The sequence below is a fragment of the Psittacula echo genome (assembly GCF_963264785.1).
Source record: "Psittacula echo genome assembly, chromosome: 1".
NCBI lineage: Eukaryota > Metazoa > Chordata > Aves > Psittaciformes > Psittacidae > Psittacula > Psittacula echo.
The window spans coordinates 81,012,681-81,030,019 of NC_137735.1; the positions used below are offsets into that span (position 1 = coordinate 81,012,681).

General features: G+C 40.2%; 1 protein-coding gene across 1 annotated transcript in view; it reads left to right on the forward strand.

Moving 5' to 3' along the window:
- The window catches only part of FAT4 (FAT atypical cadherin 4), a gene marked incomplete at its 5' end in the record, with an annotated part of 147,638 nt that overhangs the window by 98,160 nt on the left and 32,139 nt on the right, over nt 1–17,339 (forward strand). The window contains 2 exons of the mRNA XM_080638907.1: nt 10,563–10,743; nt 14,823–15,073. Of these exons, the coding sequence (XP_080495033.1) occupies nt 10,563–10,743; nt 14,823–15,073 (432 nt within the window). The remainder of the gene's footprint in view (nt 1–10,562; nt 10,744–14,822; nt 15,074–17,339) is intronic.

Genomic DNA, 17,339 nt, shown 5'->3' on the forward strand with positions numbered 1-17,339 from the left:
TGGCCAGATTTAATTCTAAGGAGGCCTTAGCCATCCTAGCTGCCTTCCTACATCCTCTAGCAGCAGCCTTATATTCCTCCCGAGTGGCCAGCCCCTCCTTCCATGACCTGTAAACTCTCCTCTTCCACTTGAGCATACCCAGCAGTTCCTTATTTAGCCACGCAGGTCTCCTGGCCCTCTTCCTTGACTTCCTACGTGTCGGGATGCTCTGCTCTTGAGCTTGGAATAAGCAATTCTTGAATGTCAACCAACTATCTTGGGCCCCTTTACCTTCAAGCAGCCTTGCCCATGGGACTTCCCCTAGCAATTGCTTGAAAAGGCCAAAGTTTGCCCTGCTAAAGTCCAGGGTTGCAATTCTACTTGCTATTGTACTGGTCCTACCACACAAGATCCTGAATTCCACCATCTTGTGGTCGCTGCAACCAAGGCAGCCCTCAACCTTTACTGCTTCGACCAGACCCTCCTTGTTAGTGAGGATGAGACCAGCAGCGCTCCTCTCCTGGTTGGCTCATCCACCATTTGCATGAGGAAGTTATCATCCATACACTGGAGGAACCTCCTGGACTGTGGCTGGGTTGCTGAGTAGTCCTTCCAGCAAACATCAGGGAAATTAAAATCCCCCACGACAACCACGGCCTGTGACTGTGAGGCCGCTCTCAGCTGCCTATAGAAGGCCTCGTCAACTTCCTCACCCTGATCTGGTGGCCTGTAACAGACACCCACAACAGTATCGCCCCTGCCAGCCTGCCCCTTAATTCTCACCCACAGACTCTCAACTCGCTCATCCCCTGTCCCTGGACAGAACTCAGTACATTGCAGCTGCTCTCGCACATAAAGAGCAACCCCACCACCCCGCCTGGCTGGCCTGTCTTTCCTGAAAAGGACATAGCCCTCCATGAGTATATTCCAGTCATGTGAGCTGTCCCACCACGTCTCTGTAATTGCCACCAGATCATAATCTCCTGACTTAACACAGGTCTCCAACTCCTCCTGCTTATTTCCCATGCTGCACGCATTGGTGTGTAGGCATTTCAAGGAGGGAGCTGAGCTCACCAATTTCACCCTAGGATTATAGGAGGCCTCCCAGTCTTCATCAATCCTAGAGTGCTGCCCCACTGGGGCAAGCCCAGTTACAACCCCATCCCCCTTCGAATCTAGTTTAAAGCTCTCCAAATGAGCCCTGCTAATTCATGACCCAGCATCCTTTTGCCTCTGTGAGTTAAACCTTTCCCACGTGCCATCATCCGGACTGGAGCCTTATAAAACCAGCTGTTATCAAAGAACCCAAAGCCCTGCCTAAAGCACCAGTCTCGTAGCCAATTGTTTACAGACTGAATTTTCCCATTCAATCCCACATCATCACCGGAAGATGGAAGAACTGAGGAGAAGATCACTTGAGCCCCAGACTCTTTCACCATCCGCCCCAAGGCCCTGTAGTCTTTCTTCATCCCCCTCAGACTGCGGGAAGCAGCTTCCCCCCCCCCCCACCTGTCTGGAAGACCAGCAGCGGGTAGTAGTCTGTCGGGTGCACCAGGCTGGGGAGCGCCTTGGTGATATCCCTGATCCGGGCTCCAGGCAGACTACACACTTCCCTATGATGAGGGTCAACTCTGCGTATCGGGCCCTCTGTTCCTCTCAGAAGGGAATCGCCTACAACAATGACTTTTCTTTCTTTCTTGTCAGAGGCAGTCTTGAGGTGCGAAGTCGACCGCCTTTTCCTATGTGACCTTGTAGTCTGCCCTGGCACCACATCCTCACTTACCTCTCCATCAAGATCCAGGGCCTCAAACCTATTACGGAGGGGCACCTGGGGAAGCAGGGCAGGAAGGGAGGAAGGTTGCCCACGGTTCCGAACTGGAACTCGCTTCCAGCCCTCATTGTCTTTTTGGTCCCTTACCTCTGCGCGACAGCTACAGAGCAGGGGCTGTCTCGGGTCATCCCCCTCTGTCTGAGAGGACAGGGGGTCCATCCCCTTGTGGGGGGTATCTCCCTGGAACCATTCCTGCTGACATGCCAGGGAGTTACTCCACCAGTCGATCTCCCTTTCACACTCCCTGATGGTCCTCAGCGTCTCGACCTCCTCCTTAAGTTCTGCCACCAATCTAAGCAGATCTTCTACCTGCTCACACCTCACACAGGTGGAATGCTGGCCTCCCTCCCTCGGCAGCAGCAGGCTCTGGCACTCCCTGCAGCCAGAGACCTGAACAGCCAGGGTTTGGGGCAGGATCTCTGTCTGAGTTGCTACAGTCTCCTTACTGCAAGCTCTCCTTCTGGAGGCGACCATATTGGTCAGCAGTCTGGGACACCAGCAACAGAGTCCACAACACAACCTGCTTGTTCCTCCCTGCGCCTGGTGGGCAGCTGCCCTCCCAAAGGCTCTTTCAAGGCAAGGGGCAGGGGTGCGGTCGCCGTTACCGCGGGAACGCCCCCTGCCACGTCAGCCGCTCTCTCGCAAGGGCTGCTGGGGCTTCGGGGATCGGGAGATGTCGGGAATCGCGATGTGTCTGCGCTGTCCCCTCTGCTTTTCCTAATCTCTTCTGACCCTCGTGGTCTCTGAAGCGTGCCGGCTCCGGCTCTAGCTGTGCTAGCTCCGATCAGCTGACTGACTCAACTGATTTGGTTGGTCAGAATGGCATGTTAACACAATAAAATCAAAATCAAAATGTGATGTTTCTAATTAGAATCTGTGTTCCTGTGGGTGTTTTAATATATTTTTTGTAAATAATTTAGTGACTTAGATAAATAGTTCTGAAAGAAATTAATTAGTGGACTGATTATTATATTTAGTTAGCTGCTCTGTGTATACATCCCTGGCCTGTATGTAAGACAGTCATGTGTTTTTTTCTTTAGAAAATGTTGGTCCCTGACTTGTGTATTCTTTCCGTCAATAATGCAGGAGGGCAATCAAGCAGAGAGGTTATATCCTTCTCAGGAATTGTCTTCTGAGTTCCCTTCAATCCTAAAATCAAATGAAATCTGATAATGTAGTTGTATTGGGGCTTAACACATTTTCATATATTTCCGAGTTTGGAGTGACAAGTAAAGGACTTGTAAGTAATGTAAGTAAGTAAAGTATTTTCTAGTAATGGTAAGAAAGAATTTCAAGGGTTAACATTGTGTGAGATTTATGTGGCTGGGCTTAAAAGCATTTATACTTGGAGTGTTTTCTTAGCATACACTGTTTTTCTAATTTGCAGGCAGTCTTCTGTGCAAGAAGTTGTTGCCTGGAAAGACTTAAGTTGTATTTTGAAAACAAATTCAGCTATTCTTAGGTCTTGGTGCTGTCAAACCAAACTAGCAACTCACAAATTTCAGTTAGAATTGTCCTGTTTTCCATGCTTTCTGTGCTATGTCTAACTATACACACCACTTTAGGCTTTGGTGAGCTACATGAACTTGACATATGCTTACCTTGATGGTTAGCAGGTGACATAATGATTTCTCTCTTGTATGGTCTTGTTTTATGCTTTTTTGCTTTTTTGTTCTTAACTTCTTGGTGTAGTTTAAGAGGTGAAAAAGCTGTTATATCCCTGAAAATTGTTTCAGGTAGATTTATTTAAACTGGAAAGCAAGCTAGGATATAATGCTTAATATGAAGGATTTAGTAGATCATTGAAAATATCAAGGAAGATTAAATTGTTGTAAATTTTCAGGCTGTTACATTTCTTCTCTTATCTCTCCATTCATCTGTCTTGCTATGATTAGTTTAGAAATTTTAAACAAAAATTAAGTTAAAATTATTATCCTTCTGCTAACATCACTTTTATGTGAAATTCTATTTCAAATGCACTAATGAGTTTGTTGAATGTAATCTGTTTTCATTATGCTATGCAATTTCTCAGCCTTAGAGAAATACTAGATTTTTTCCAGTCTTGATGATCTTAAATCATTTTTAAAATTAGACATTGCACCTAATAGAATCAAACCCTGCTAGATCTTTCTTCAAATACAAAGCTACGATTTCGAGAAGCCTTAATTGCAAGGATAAAACAAGTAAAACGTGTACATATGGCCTGAACACTTACTCTGCTGGTTAATCTTCACTATTTTTACAGGGTGGTTTTAAAGCATAATTCAAAATTATGCATTACAGGAATTTCACTGTGGGATACTCAGGAGTCACAAGCACTCAAAAATTGCCTCAGTCAGCAGTCTCTGCAGGAGCCAACTTCTCTCTTTTTCCTATTTACAGCAATAACTTATAACAAGGAGAAGTAATTTGGTGGGTTTAAGAAAATATTTTTTAAAATGTCTTTGCCTTTCTAAGTCATGGTTCCCCTTTCTTTGAATCTTGCTTGGGTGGCCAGAGGCCTTGGCAGTCATGCCCATCCTCCCACACAGGGAGATGGCCAGTCGCTCGCCAGGTTTTGTTGTGAGCTTTATATTCAGCTGTGAAAGAGTTTCCTTAAAGATTTATTTTCTGAAATGTGTTGGGAAGAAGGCCACTAGAAGGAAATAAATGCAGTTCTGGCTAGAGAAACCAGTGGTACCTACGTGTGTCTTTTCTGAGCACTGTCTCCAACAAGCTGTACCTTTGATGTTAATAGACTGCAAGTGTATGTCGAGGGGTTATGGCAAATGGGATTAATGGTTGTGCCTTCTGTGGAAGGAGAACACAGCCTGACAGCCACAAGTCGCTAACTGCCATCTGCTAATGTCAGGAATCCTGTCTCCAGCTCAAGACCTCCCAAGAGGTCTCTTGTTTTTTTTGAAGTAGAAGTTCTGTTAAATCAGCTTTGGGAATAACTGCTTTGTATCTAACTATGAGAAAACCCTCAGATTTGATGCACTTGGAAATTTGGAAAATCTGAGTTCCTGCAGACTCTCGATTACCAGTCACCTGCTGAACTGAATGCGAGTAGTGCTACCTTCTAAGCTTCTGAATATGTTTGTTTCTTAACTACTTATATCCGCTTTTGTCTCAAAATATACTAGGTTCACCAGTTTTTGAAGACTTAATATGAAAGCCTGTAGTGAAAAATTGAGTAAGAAGAAAACAAAATACAGTCAACATATCCATTCAGCCAGGATGAATATTTGTGGTGCAATCTTGTAAAAAGAACTACTTATTTTTCTCATTTTGTAAATGTGCCATCTTTTGTGTTCCCAGTAAGTAAATTAATTTACGGTCATCCACATTTCAGATTAAGCTTTGTGTGCACTAGAAATCCAAGGCATAATGCAGGCTAGTTGCATTTCAACTTACTCTGGCTCCATATTTATTTTAAAACTCACCAGTTGTGTGAGGCTCAGCACGCTCTGTCTGCATTTAAATGCATTTAGAAAGTTTGACCGCTTTCTTTTGAGAAAGGCCCTGTTTACTTGAGTGAAAAAGTTAATGCTCTGTAATAACACATGCAACTTTTAGTCCTGGGACTCATTCATTGAGTGTTTGACTGGAGAAGTGAAATCCGCTTTGTTGCAAAGCAACACATTTCAGTGAGGCAAAAATTCCATTTCTGTTAAATCACTTTCCAATTTTCAGGATAATGATGTGTTTAATTTACCACAAAACATGGTAAACTGCCTGCAGTATGAGTTTTGATTAGTCATTTAGATTAATCTTATTTAATTTTAATCCCTTTTTTTTCATTTTGGTGAAATGTATCTGTCAGGTTTTTGCTTTACTGTTAGTTTTTTAGCACTTAATTTTGATATTTTAATGCTGGCAAAGCCTTTGAGTTCTTGGTTTCTGAAAGGAATGATAGTTTTACTGTCTGCTGTGCTAACCATGGCATGGACAGGACTAAGAAGCCATTAAAGCCTCAGACAATACGTGGATAACATGCTGAACACTTTCTCCTATTTCTAATTTTCACTGTAAGCCACACAGTACTATGCAGCCGCGATAATTTCCAATAGCATCATCTTTTTTTGAGCTTTTTTGAAGAAGTTAAATGGCTTTGCAAGTTTCCTTCAATTGTTTTCTTTTACGACACCAGTCCACTGAGTACTCTGATCATTCCCTGCTCATGCTAGTGTCCAGCTATGGTGTGGAGAGCTGAACATACACTGGAGCAGATGGTGCCATGCATTTGGGGATACAGGGAGACCCAAACCTTCCTTGTTCCCCAGGAGAAGGGTGGATGAAGACAGCAAGTGACACTCCCTTCTTTTAAGGGTGCATGAGTAGCCCTAGGCAAAAGTGAATGCAGTCTTCAGGTTCATCCTAAAAGCTCAAGAGCCACTTTGTGGCTCCTCAGCATTAGCACAAATTAGGGGAATGAGTGAATTATGATGCCCAGAAATGCATATTGTCCTCTCTTTGCTGGTTATCCTGCATTTGAGGAGTAGAAATCATCAGGTTAAATGATACTTCTTCCCACTGTCATAGAATTGTAGAATCATGGAATGGTTTGGGTTAGAAGGGACCTTTAAAGCCCATCCAGTTCCAACCTCCTGCCAGAAGCAGGGGCACCTTCCACTAGACCAGGTTGCTCCAAGCCCCATCCAACCTGGCCTTGAACACTGCCAGGGATGGGGCAGCCACAGCTTCTCTGGGCAACCTGTTTCAATGTCTCACCAACCTCACCTTCCTGCATTTAGTTTCCTTTCTTCTACTTGCATTGCTGCACATAGCCAATATTTTTCATCCTCCTTCTCCTGGACAGAGGGAGGAAAAACTTGAAAGGGCTCATTATAACTTCTAAGCTGAGACATACCTGATATCATCATATTTTTGTGGTGACCAGCCGCAAGCAAGCATTGGTGAATGAGGCGGAAGACAGCTTGTAGGTCTTTTCCCAGTTGCTGGAAGGAGAGGTCCTGCTTTTGTGCTGCTGCCTGCCCACCCCTGAGCCCTCTGCAACCATTTCTTCATGTCAGCTCCTCAAATGCTCTGACAGTGAGGGGAGCCACAGCCCAGCACTGGCCAGGCCCAAGGTGGCCTCTTGTAACCTCTCCCTGCAACTCATCTTCCACTATGGGCCTCCTAGGAGCAGGCTCCCAAGGTCTGCTCCTTCTCTTCATCCCCAGACACATGTTTACTTGCAGATGTAAGCAAAAAGCTTAAATTTTTGGAAGAACATCCGTGGGAAGCAATTTTCTTCCTGAACTCAGCGTTACTATTTTGACACTATCCCAGGTTAATCTTTATTTCCACAATGACGTGTGGACGTTTGCAGGATTGTCTGCTTAATGTATATGTATGGCTGTCACCTTGAAAATAAACTGCTCAGTTCATAGAACAGACCACAGCACACAGAGATGAGAGAATCAAAATAATAATAATAATAATAATAATAATAGCCATCATCTTTTAAATTTTAAAGATTTTATATTCACTGGACTTGAACATCTTGAGTGTTTGGCTTATATTTCAGGTTTTACACAAAATTTACTATGCTTCTTTATGCAAAATATTAAGTGCAGTTTGAAGAAGAAAGGGATGATGCTCTAGCATAATAGGAATAACTGACTTTGGGAAGATTTGCTATCGAAGCAAAACTAAGAAATCTGGGAACCCAGCCTGACCATGGAAACTACTTCTCTCACCACAAATATGACATGTACATTTTATGAAACCTACTTATTACCAAAGGCTGAATTCTGTGGTCCTTATGCAAGCACAACTTTCACTGAAAGTTCACTGAGGACGGTAGAATCGAGCCCCAAGCTATTTCTTTTCCGTATAAAATTACTTCATTTGTAATTTCCTCTTCTTATATTTCTCAGTAACTGCAGAAATTTGAGCTAGTCATTTCAGTTCCAAGTGAATAAAAGCTTTGAGGACTCTGTGTGAAATCTCAACTTTATCTTTCAGTGTAATAGAATGAAGGAGTAAATTTGTGGACGTGATGCTTTACTTAGAGGAAAAAAACGTAGCTGGATAACTACATAGACAGGAAACCAATGTAAATATGTGAGTCTTTCCATCTAAGCAAAATTTAAAAGATTTGGGGTTTTGAACTGAAGAGCAGTGACTTGGGATGTTACAAACAGCTGAATTAATATTGCACTTCTGGGATGTTTCTGTGAGCACAATGCAGCCACAAGCTGGTGCTGAATGAGAGCTGGGTTACTTACATTACTCTACCTAATTTTATTAGTATGGTGCTCAACTGTGGCTGGTTTATTCACTTCTCTGAGGCTAAATATAAATATGTCCATACAGTGCTGTACAGCACCTTGTAGGTGAATCCAGTCGGGAAGTGGAGTTGGAGAATAATGGAATGAAATATATAAGGGGCTAAGAGGCGGGGGATGGGATTTGACCTTTGGTGCATTTGGTTGGTACCCTGCAAATTGAGATTTCTCGAAGAGGAAAAGGGGACTGGAGATGAATGAGGTCACATGGCCGAGTCAAAAGCTGCTGGAGCTGGTCCCATTGCCCCAGTGTTCTGTTAGCTTTAGATGCACTGCTACTGCAGTTCATTTTTGTGAATAAACTGACAGTGTGAATTTTCCAGTGGTGGCTCTTTTTGTTAGTAAATACATTTAAAACAATGAGTTTCAGTTTTTAGCTGCCATTTAACTTTCTTTTCCAGACTGAATTGCATTCCTGATGCTCTTTGAATGGGACTTACCCAAGATTAATTTCTGAATTATATATAAATTGCTTAATCACCTGTGAAATTTAACAACTTTCAACTTTTCATTTCATTAGCTGCAAGATGAATGTCAATTAAATGTGTTTGGAAGGCCAGAGCTTGATGACACATGCAGCAAACACTGCTGAGGACTTTGTTTCATTTAATGCAGTAATAATAAACATTCCACAGGCAATATTTCAGCAATCAAGAACGCTTTTGCAGTTTTTTCTATCTATACATGCTTGGCTGAATGACAAAATTAGGGGGGGTGGGAAGGGTAAAAAATGAGTAAGACTTATTGCCTTAATGTAACCTTCCTGGCTGAAAGTATATTAATTGGGAAAATGAATTACCTCAGACGAGAGCAGAGAAAGGCCTCCATTGTGCGTGGCCGTGGCATGAAACCTATACTGTTTGGCTTGCATGCTTCTTTCTTGGCATCATGATCCATCCCGTCCAATTGGCAGGCTTAAAGTCAGCCTTGTGAGATTTGTAGCACCTTTCATTTGGAAGCTCTTTTGTTCAGTCCATTTGTGCATTAAGCCAAGTTGCTTTGAAGTATTTCACAGCGAAAAACCCCCTTTCTGTGCAGGAGCTGCTCTTGGCTTCTTCCCTCGATGCAACATGGTGGTACTTCAACCTGCAAGGGTTAAGGTGTAGGGAATGGGTCATTATTTCTTCTTTTCTGCAAGAGCTTGGTGTACAAGAGCCCTTGCCGGGACCACATGAGACCTGAAAGCAGAGCCTGCCTCCTTCCCAGCACTAAGGTTGAGGTACAGCAATAACCTCGGATAGCAGCGGCCTGATCATCTGTGGGGTTGGAAGGACTGGGGCAGTCACACAGGTGCTGACTGTGTTCCATCAAATGACAGCTCCATGTAGTGTGCTTGCTTGCAGCAAGGACTTGAACCAATCTCTGTCCCTGAGCACTTCATTATCGTCACTTTTTTTCCCAATCCAGCAAATGTTGAATTTCGTTGTATCTGTTTGAGATTGAAGGGGAAAGTGACACAATCTTGGGTGAAACAGGCATGGTCATCATCTGTTTTGAGTTAAAGGGGACATAACTCAGGTGTTTTATGCTCCACTCCTCCTTTTTGTTTTATTTTCACAGAAAGAAATGATCCCCCTTTTTTCAGGGATGAATTTGGTTAGCAGAAGATGTCTTGCTGATTCTTGCCTGAAAATAAGTATCATAGACTGGTGAAACTAATATTAACTTGTAAAACTCTTCCATTGTCTTTTATTTTTGGATTTGACAAAGGAAAAGCTTAAGGGAATAAATACTGAGAGGTTGCACATGAATAAACATGCTATTTCTCACTCCTTTCTGCTCCTCAGAGTTAAGTATTAGAATAAAAAGGAGGATGAAAGCCATAGGTTAAATAAGTTCAATCTGATTTCCTGTAAGCCAGTATCCTATCTGAGCAAGCATTATTTGCTGCTATAGATGGTTGTTTCTATGGAGAAATTGAATCAAAATAGGGCTGGAGACTCTGCAACCTTCTTACCCAGTCAGAGAAGGTCTCCCCAGGTCATGGGTGCAATCAGCACTGGAAAAGCCATGTGGAAAACTTGGGTTTGCTGCTGTTTCCACTCTATTTGTTCTGTGGATAAATAAATTGAGGGCTGGAGTCTTCACAGCTGTCAGTGTGCCACCTTTGAATGTCTTCTCTCAGAGAAACAGGAAAGACAACCACATGTTCAAATTGGTCCTAATTGTTACAGGAAGGCTTCTGAGCAGTTCCAAGACCATCTTTTTTCCACTGAGCTAGTATTACAAAATATTTCTGGAATTAGATGGAGCAAGAAAAATAACAACTTCTTTTTAGCTTTTTTTTTTTCTTTCACAACTTGTATTTTGAGATGCCTTTGAAACAAATCTGCCCTGTTCTGTGTGTTGAATTGCCTTTCTTGCCCTGTGAACTGTGACATGCTCAAGTGTGAGGCTTTAAATGAGGGACGGCAGACCTCGGATTAGCATGGTGGTATTTGTAACCTCTAGCATTTTGTATCCCACTTTTCCTGCAGGCTCTCCTGCCCTCACTGGCACTGGAACCATTGCTGTCACAGTGGATGATGTCAATGACAATGTCCCCACATTTGCCTTTAACATGTATTCTGCCACTGTTCCTGAGGATGCTCCTACAGGGACAGATATTTTGCTCGTAAACTCCTCAGATGCTGATGCTTCTACAAATGCTGTCATTAGGTAGGTCATTTGCTGTGTGTAAATACTGCCTCATACCTTGCCTGTAGATTCTTTTTTCCCCCAGTGTCCATCACCACCATGCCATAAAGCTGTAAAACACAAATGTACGGCTGTATATGTGTAGCTAAATCATTTTGGCTTACCTGGCTTTTTTTTTTTTTTCAATTGTTTGTAGGCTTTTAGAATTATATTAAGGACAAGTAGAGTTGCAGTGTTGTTTCGTTTTTTCACTAAGTAAAAGCGAATGAGTTTAATTTGCACCTGAATGTATTGGGCTAGATTTATATTTCTCAATAAGTGTAGAGGTAGACAAATTTAAAAAATACAAAAGCTGAGAAACCCTGAAACTCCAATAATATCATAAATAGATTAAGCACTTCAACTTGCAGTCTTTCTGTATACCTTCTCTGCATAAAGAAATAGGATATAGGCTGTGAATGATCCTTATTACTGATGCCATCAGCCTGTGTAGCCTTTGGAAAGGCTTTTGCATTCTCTTTAGCATAGCTTTTAGAGCTGAGGCCTTGTGATGAAGGATAAAGTTAACAGATATAATACAAGTATTTTAAAATGTATTTCTGAAGAACCTAGAAACTGTTGTTCTTGGAGGCTGACAGACATCTTAAAAATTAGTTGAAGGAGCTTTCAGGAAGGGATCGGTGGGGAAGAGGAAGATGTACTTTTGAAATATGATCAATGACTTTGCTACAAAAATTGACTTTGGGGCAGAGTTTAATTTTTTTTTTTTTTTTTTTTTAACTTAAGTTCAAGTGAAACCACTCAGTCTAAAAAAAGTACAGAAGGTATTGTTCAGATCTAGTCATTTTTACATTTTTTGCTTTTAAGCTAGGCAAATCTAAAAGTCAGTATCTGTTTTTTGCATGAAAATATCCAAACTGGTGCATAGTATCAATTTTGTGATAGCATACATATGTCTGGGGAAAGGCTTTAGTATTTTATTTTGAGCCTTAAGTGGACTTTCAAGCCTAACTGTAGTTTAGATGACTGCTTCTGCAGAGTTGGATGTATTTATAATAAACTGTCTGAGCCAACCTGCTAATACACGTTATGGGAGATGCCACAGACTACTGAACAGTCAACAGAAAACACTACCTGCTGTGCTGCTGCATTCACATCTTTTCATGTAGCAATCAATTTTCACTGAAAGCCAACATGTTCTTTGGGTAAATTTGTAGTCAGTTAATGTCTTCAGTTTAGAATGAAAATTTCACAAGGCAAGGCATAAAGTTTATCCCATTTAGACAACCAGTGAAGTTATGTTTTGGCATTTTTGCTTTAAATGCCAAACGGTTTGCTGAGCACAGTCAATGCAGCTTAACTGGGCACTAGGCTGAACACTGTCCATTTCCAGTTTCTCAAACAATGGTAATGAAGATGTTGAGTGGCAGTGGCAAGCTGAAGATTATCCACTGAAGACTGATACATTGTGAACACAAAGCAGATTTGTATAGTTATTAATTGGAAGGACACATAGGTAATCTCATCACATTGAACTATTGTGACTGCAAGCACCTGTCTCTCCAATTCCAAACTTACAAAACAGGATATAAAAGTAGCTTCTTTATTTACCTCTGTTGGTTCACTTCAGTTCATTGTTCAAACTGCCTAAGAATGTTAATAGGATTGTCACTTTTTTAAAAAAAGAAAGTAAAATAAAACAGAACCATGTTATGGCAAAGCAAGTGTATGTAAAATACTTTAATGTTCTCTTTCCAACTAACTACAGGCCAAAAATAGAAACTTGATGTTTTGGCATCTGTAAATATTTGAAAAGCATCCAAATTTACCATTTATTAAATTGTGAAACAATGAAGCTTTTAATTCTATTCACTCTTACTCTAAGAAACTATTTCTGGCAAGCTTCTGAGAAAAAAGAATTCCATACAAAGCATAAATGACTGTAATGATTGCATCCCGTAATCAGATATTATCAGGGTGCTCTCAGATTTCTTTAGTGTGGTTGAATAACTTTAATATCTCTGCTATTAGTCTTTGTCATTCACTCAGTGCTTCATAGTAAAACAGTTGATAAAAATTTTTTTTTTCCTTTGTAAGTAGCTATTCAAAATTGTTTTCAGGTTTTGTTTTACACTTTTTAGACTCAGGAACATACTTTGTTTCTCTTGGACAGAATTTGTCCAGATTCAGCATGTAGAGTAATACAAATCTTAAAATATGAGTGGTATTACAAGTCTGGGAAAAGCCAGAGGGACCAGAACATATAAGATGATCTTGTCAGAGGTGTCGAGTACTCAGAACTCCTTTTCAGTCTCATTAGAGCCTGTTTCAGACTCAAGTCTTTGGTTTCCAAAAGTAGTATGTAACTATGCTGAGACACACATACATTGTCCAGTTGGTTTGCATACAGTTGGACTCATGTATAACTCAGACTATCCTACAGAAAATGTCGCTTGTCGTTATTCTGGGAGGGAGTAGTTGGTTGGGATATTTATTTTTTCATTGGGCTTTTTTTATTTGCTTTGGTTTTTTTGTAAAAAGATTTCATAGCATCTTCCCAGTGCTGAAGCTTCAGCTGTTCTGTATATGTGAAAGAAGAGAAAGCCTCTGTCTTCTGCAGTGCTTCACGCAGGGTTAAAACATCACAAATCACAGATGAAATTTGCCCATGCTGCTGGTATTTAGGGAGATTTAAGTGGTGCTTTAGGCTTTGTGCATATTTTTTCCACCCTGAATGCACATTGCTATGTCTCAAGAATAATTACGTATGGCCATGATATTACAACATAATTAAGTAATTAAACTATGCTTATAGCATTCTGTAGAGATTAATGATTGAACAGGGGAAGTTGCCACAGCTTATTACACAGGCTGGCTATCAGTCCTCTAGGTAAAGCTTCTGGCCTGTGTTGTTATTTCTGTCATAACCTGCTCTGATTTTAAGAAGGTGAACATAGGAATATTGCTCTCCTTCATAAAAGCCATTTTCTTCTGAATCTTTTATAGAATCGCATACCTCAAAAAAGCTGCTACAATGCTGGACCAGGCTCCTCTGAAGAAGCAATGCTAATCACAACTCTGTTGTTTTTTCTCAGGATTATAATATTAAATAGGGGAATTGTTTGTTTTAGCCAGTTTTTGTTTCATTTGCTTTGTAAAAAATCCATAGTCTGAATTAATAAAAAACGTAATATTAACCAATTACCTTGTAAAACACAGCCTAGGGCTACCCATAGCTTTGAGATCCATTCTGTGGATATAACAGGACATATTCATGGATATAACATGGATATCCATGAACATAAGCTGGGTAAACATTCAAAGAGAAAGGATAAATTCTCTGAGCTAGTAAGGCAGAGATAGCCTGTAAAATGCATTGCAGTAAGCACAGAGTTAGTTCTTACCAAATCACATTTCTGCACACACATGCAAATGTGTGTGCATACATATACACCAATCAAGGGTTAAAGTCTGGTCCCAATTAGTCTCTACTAACATAGATCTGTAGTTACTAATTTGCTGTGAATTCCCATGAATTAACATTGAAATCTTGAATAGCAAGAGTCAGTGTGAGGAAACAATATACATTATAAAACCTCTTAGTAGCAGAATACAATATGTATTATAAATCCTCATCTTATTTTGTAAATTCACCATCCTTTTATTTCAGAATAAAGTATTTTTTCTTATTATATTCTGCAGATTTAGTTAAGAGGTATGCCAGCCTTTTGGAATAAAACTTAGTAGATTAGCTCAGGGAAATCAGTACTAGAGGATGCCTCCAGCAGGCTATTTTGATAGTGTGTCTGACTGCCTCACCAAAGGAACAAAGGCTCAGTCTGCTCCTTATTTATTAGAAATCTATCTGTGTTAAGCAGCTACACTTGGAAATCCCCAGAAATGTCATTTACGACAGGTCTTGAAATATAGAATAAAAAAAAAAAAAAATGAAGACAGATGGACAGTCAGAGGAAAATCCTCATGTTGATACCCACCATTATGGTGTCTGAAGAATACCGAAAATTGTTATAATCTTAAGGCAGCAGACTGCCTATGAAATACTAATTGAATTTTTCTTCCTTGCTTTTTCTTTCAAACAGCTATAGGCTTACTGGTGGCAATTCGCAATTCACAATCAACCCATCAACAGGACAAATCATCACCAGTGCTCTCCTTGATCGAGAGGCGAGGGAGAACTACACTTTGGTAGTGGTGGCAAGTGACAGGGGCTTCCCCAGGGCTCTCTCCAGTTCCACCAGTGTGCTTGTCTCTGTTGCTGATGTGAATGACAACCCGCCCAAATTTCATCACCATCCCTACGTCACCCATGTCCCTTCACCTACCACTTCAGGTAACCCTGGCAATACTTGGGATGTTTCAAATTGCATGAATATCTTAATGAAATGTAAAGCTGTGCTACAAGAAATGTTTATCAGATGTTCCTCTATAGCTGTTTTCCATGGTTTGTTATCTTCATGTTGTATGGGACTGAATAATGGCAAGGATCAATATGTGACCTGCAGTTCAGCAATGTGGTTTTTTTTAGTCTGTTCCTTCCATCCAAATTCAAATATTTTCCTGCATTTATATAAAGAAAACATAGTGTAAGTGAGCATGGACTCAAACATGGGATTCAATTATTTTGACAGGGTTAGTAAGGCAATGTCTTCTTTTTTAACTCTGAAAGTCTCCTGAATGTAGATGTTCTTTTTCCACCCTGAGCAATTCTTGAAGAGAATTATGTCAACTTCCTCCAAACTGGCCGTGTCAAATGCTGATTATGTTGCCTCTCTTTACTTCACCAGCCAAGTGGTGAAGTAAAGTAAAATAAAAGTAAAGCCAAGCAACAACCTTCCTTTTGTGGAACCTGCACCCAAATTCAAGTGACTTCACTAAATTCAGTAATTAGTTTCTGATTCAGTTTGTTTTATCAAGCCTGATCATTAAATACATTAGAAATTGGTAAGTCCCAAATACTAGTATATTCTGTTTCAAGAATTGGCATTGCAAGGGAAAAGAAAGGCGAATATGTGTATTTGCATGAGGATGGAGAAATATTCTTCTATTTTTAGATATTTTCCCCCAAGATTAAAATGGACTAATACCATGGCCTATCTCAAAACAGTAAAGTGATTTTATAATATGATGACTGTATTACTATAGATTCACAAAACCACAGTCAGAGTGGTTGGCTGTGGAAGATGGTGACGCTGAGTGTTTTCACATGCATACACATACATGGATATATGAAGCCTATAGAGAGGATTCCAAGACAAATGGTTTACAAATCAGATTTTCCTTTAAAAGAACAAAAATAAAGGCTTGTTTCCATGTCTTGGGTTTTCTCTCTAAATTTTAAACAACTGCAAATCTTCTCCTTTTTATGGAAGAGTGAATTTGTTTACATTTCTTCCCTGTTTCCAGAACAGCATTATGAAATTATTGTATTATTGCCTTGGTGAATCTTTGTGTATTCTGACTAAGGCACAGTGCCTTTGTGTGGTTCTTTTGGGCATATTTCTTTAAATGTGTCTAATAAGGAATACACATAGGTTTAACCGATGTTTTCTGATCTTTTTGGATGCTTTCTGTATGAAACCCTTTACAACCAGCAACATATAGAAAACCTGAGCTATGTTTTTAACTTAACAAAATCCTAGGGATGCATGCAGTTTTTTATTTGCAACTCCTCAGTTGATAGTTCACTTTCATTTAAAAGGAAATGTTAATATCTTTTCACATTATTTTGAAAGGCTGTTGACAATGATGTTACTAGCAAGCATGGCATCTATTTAAAAAAGAAAAAAGACCCACAACTTTATTGCAGACCAGTGTAGCATCTGAAATAGCTTTTCAAAAATAAAGAACAAACCTTCATAACTTGATCAAGACGTTTGCATTTATTCCAGTCACAGTGTATGTTTTGAGAGAAAAATCTTAATTTCCTTGTTATTTTTTAATCAAGTTTAAAAAGGGGAACTAGTAATAATAATAATTAATGATATAATTTGCTTAACTGAAGCAAGAATCTTTTTTTTTTTTCCTGTCCCATTTCTCACAAGGGTTTGAATACTGTTCTTGCATAAATATTCCTCCCTCTGGAGTACAAATTATTGCACATGACAAATAGTGACATGAAGTATAGTTTTAAGGGGACGCTGTCATATTCATTCCTGCCTGTAAATGATTTGCCTTAAGATGCTGAAAACAACATGATTTTTATATACAAGTGGGTACTTTCTGAATTTCAGTACCAGTAAAACATCAATAGAGTGTTCTGCAAATTGGTTGGACAGTGTCAACTTGGAAAGATGTTTTGTGCATTAGATCTGTAAAGTCTAGTGTGAAAGAACACCCTGGATTCTCCTTGAAGATTGGCACGTATAAAGGTTAATGCAAATGGTACCTGTTTATTTGAGCTCATTGTGAAGAATAAATTTGAAAGACCTAAAATGTAGTATATTCAGGTTATTGCACTAGTACAAATACTTTTGTGTTTCTATGCAATTTTACCCCTATCTCAGAGTACCAGCTTGCTTTTAAAAATGCAGTCCCCTTAGTTACTGTCCTCAGAACACTCTTACAAAATCAGGAGGAGCAAGCTGCTGGGGACAATA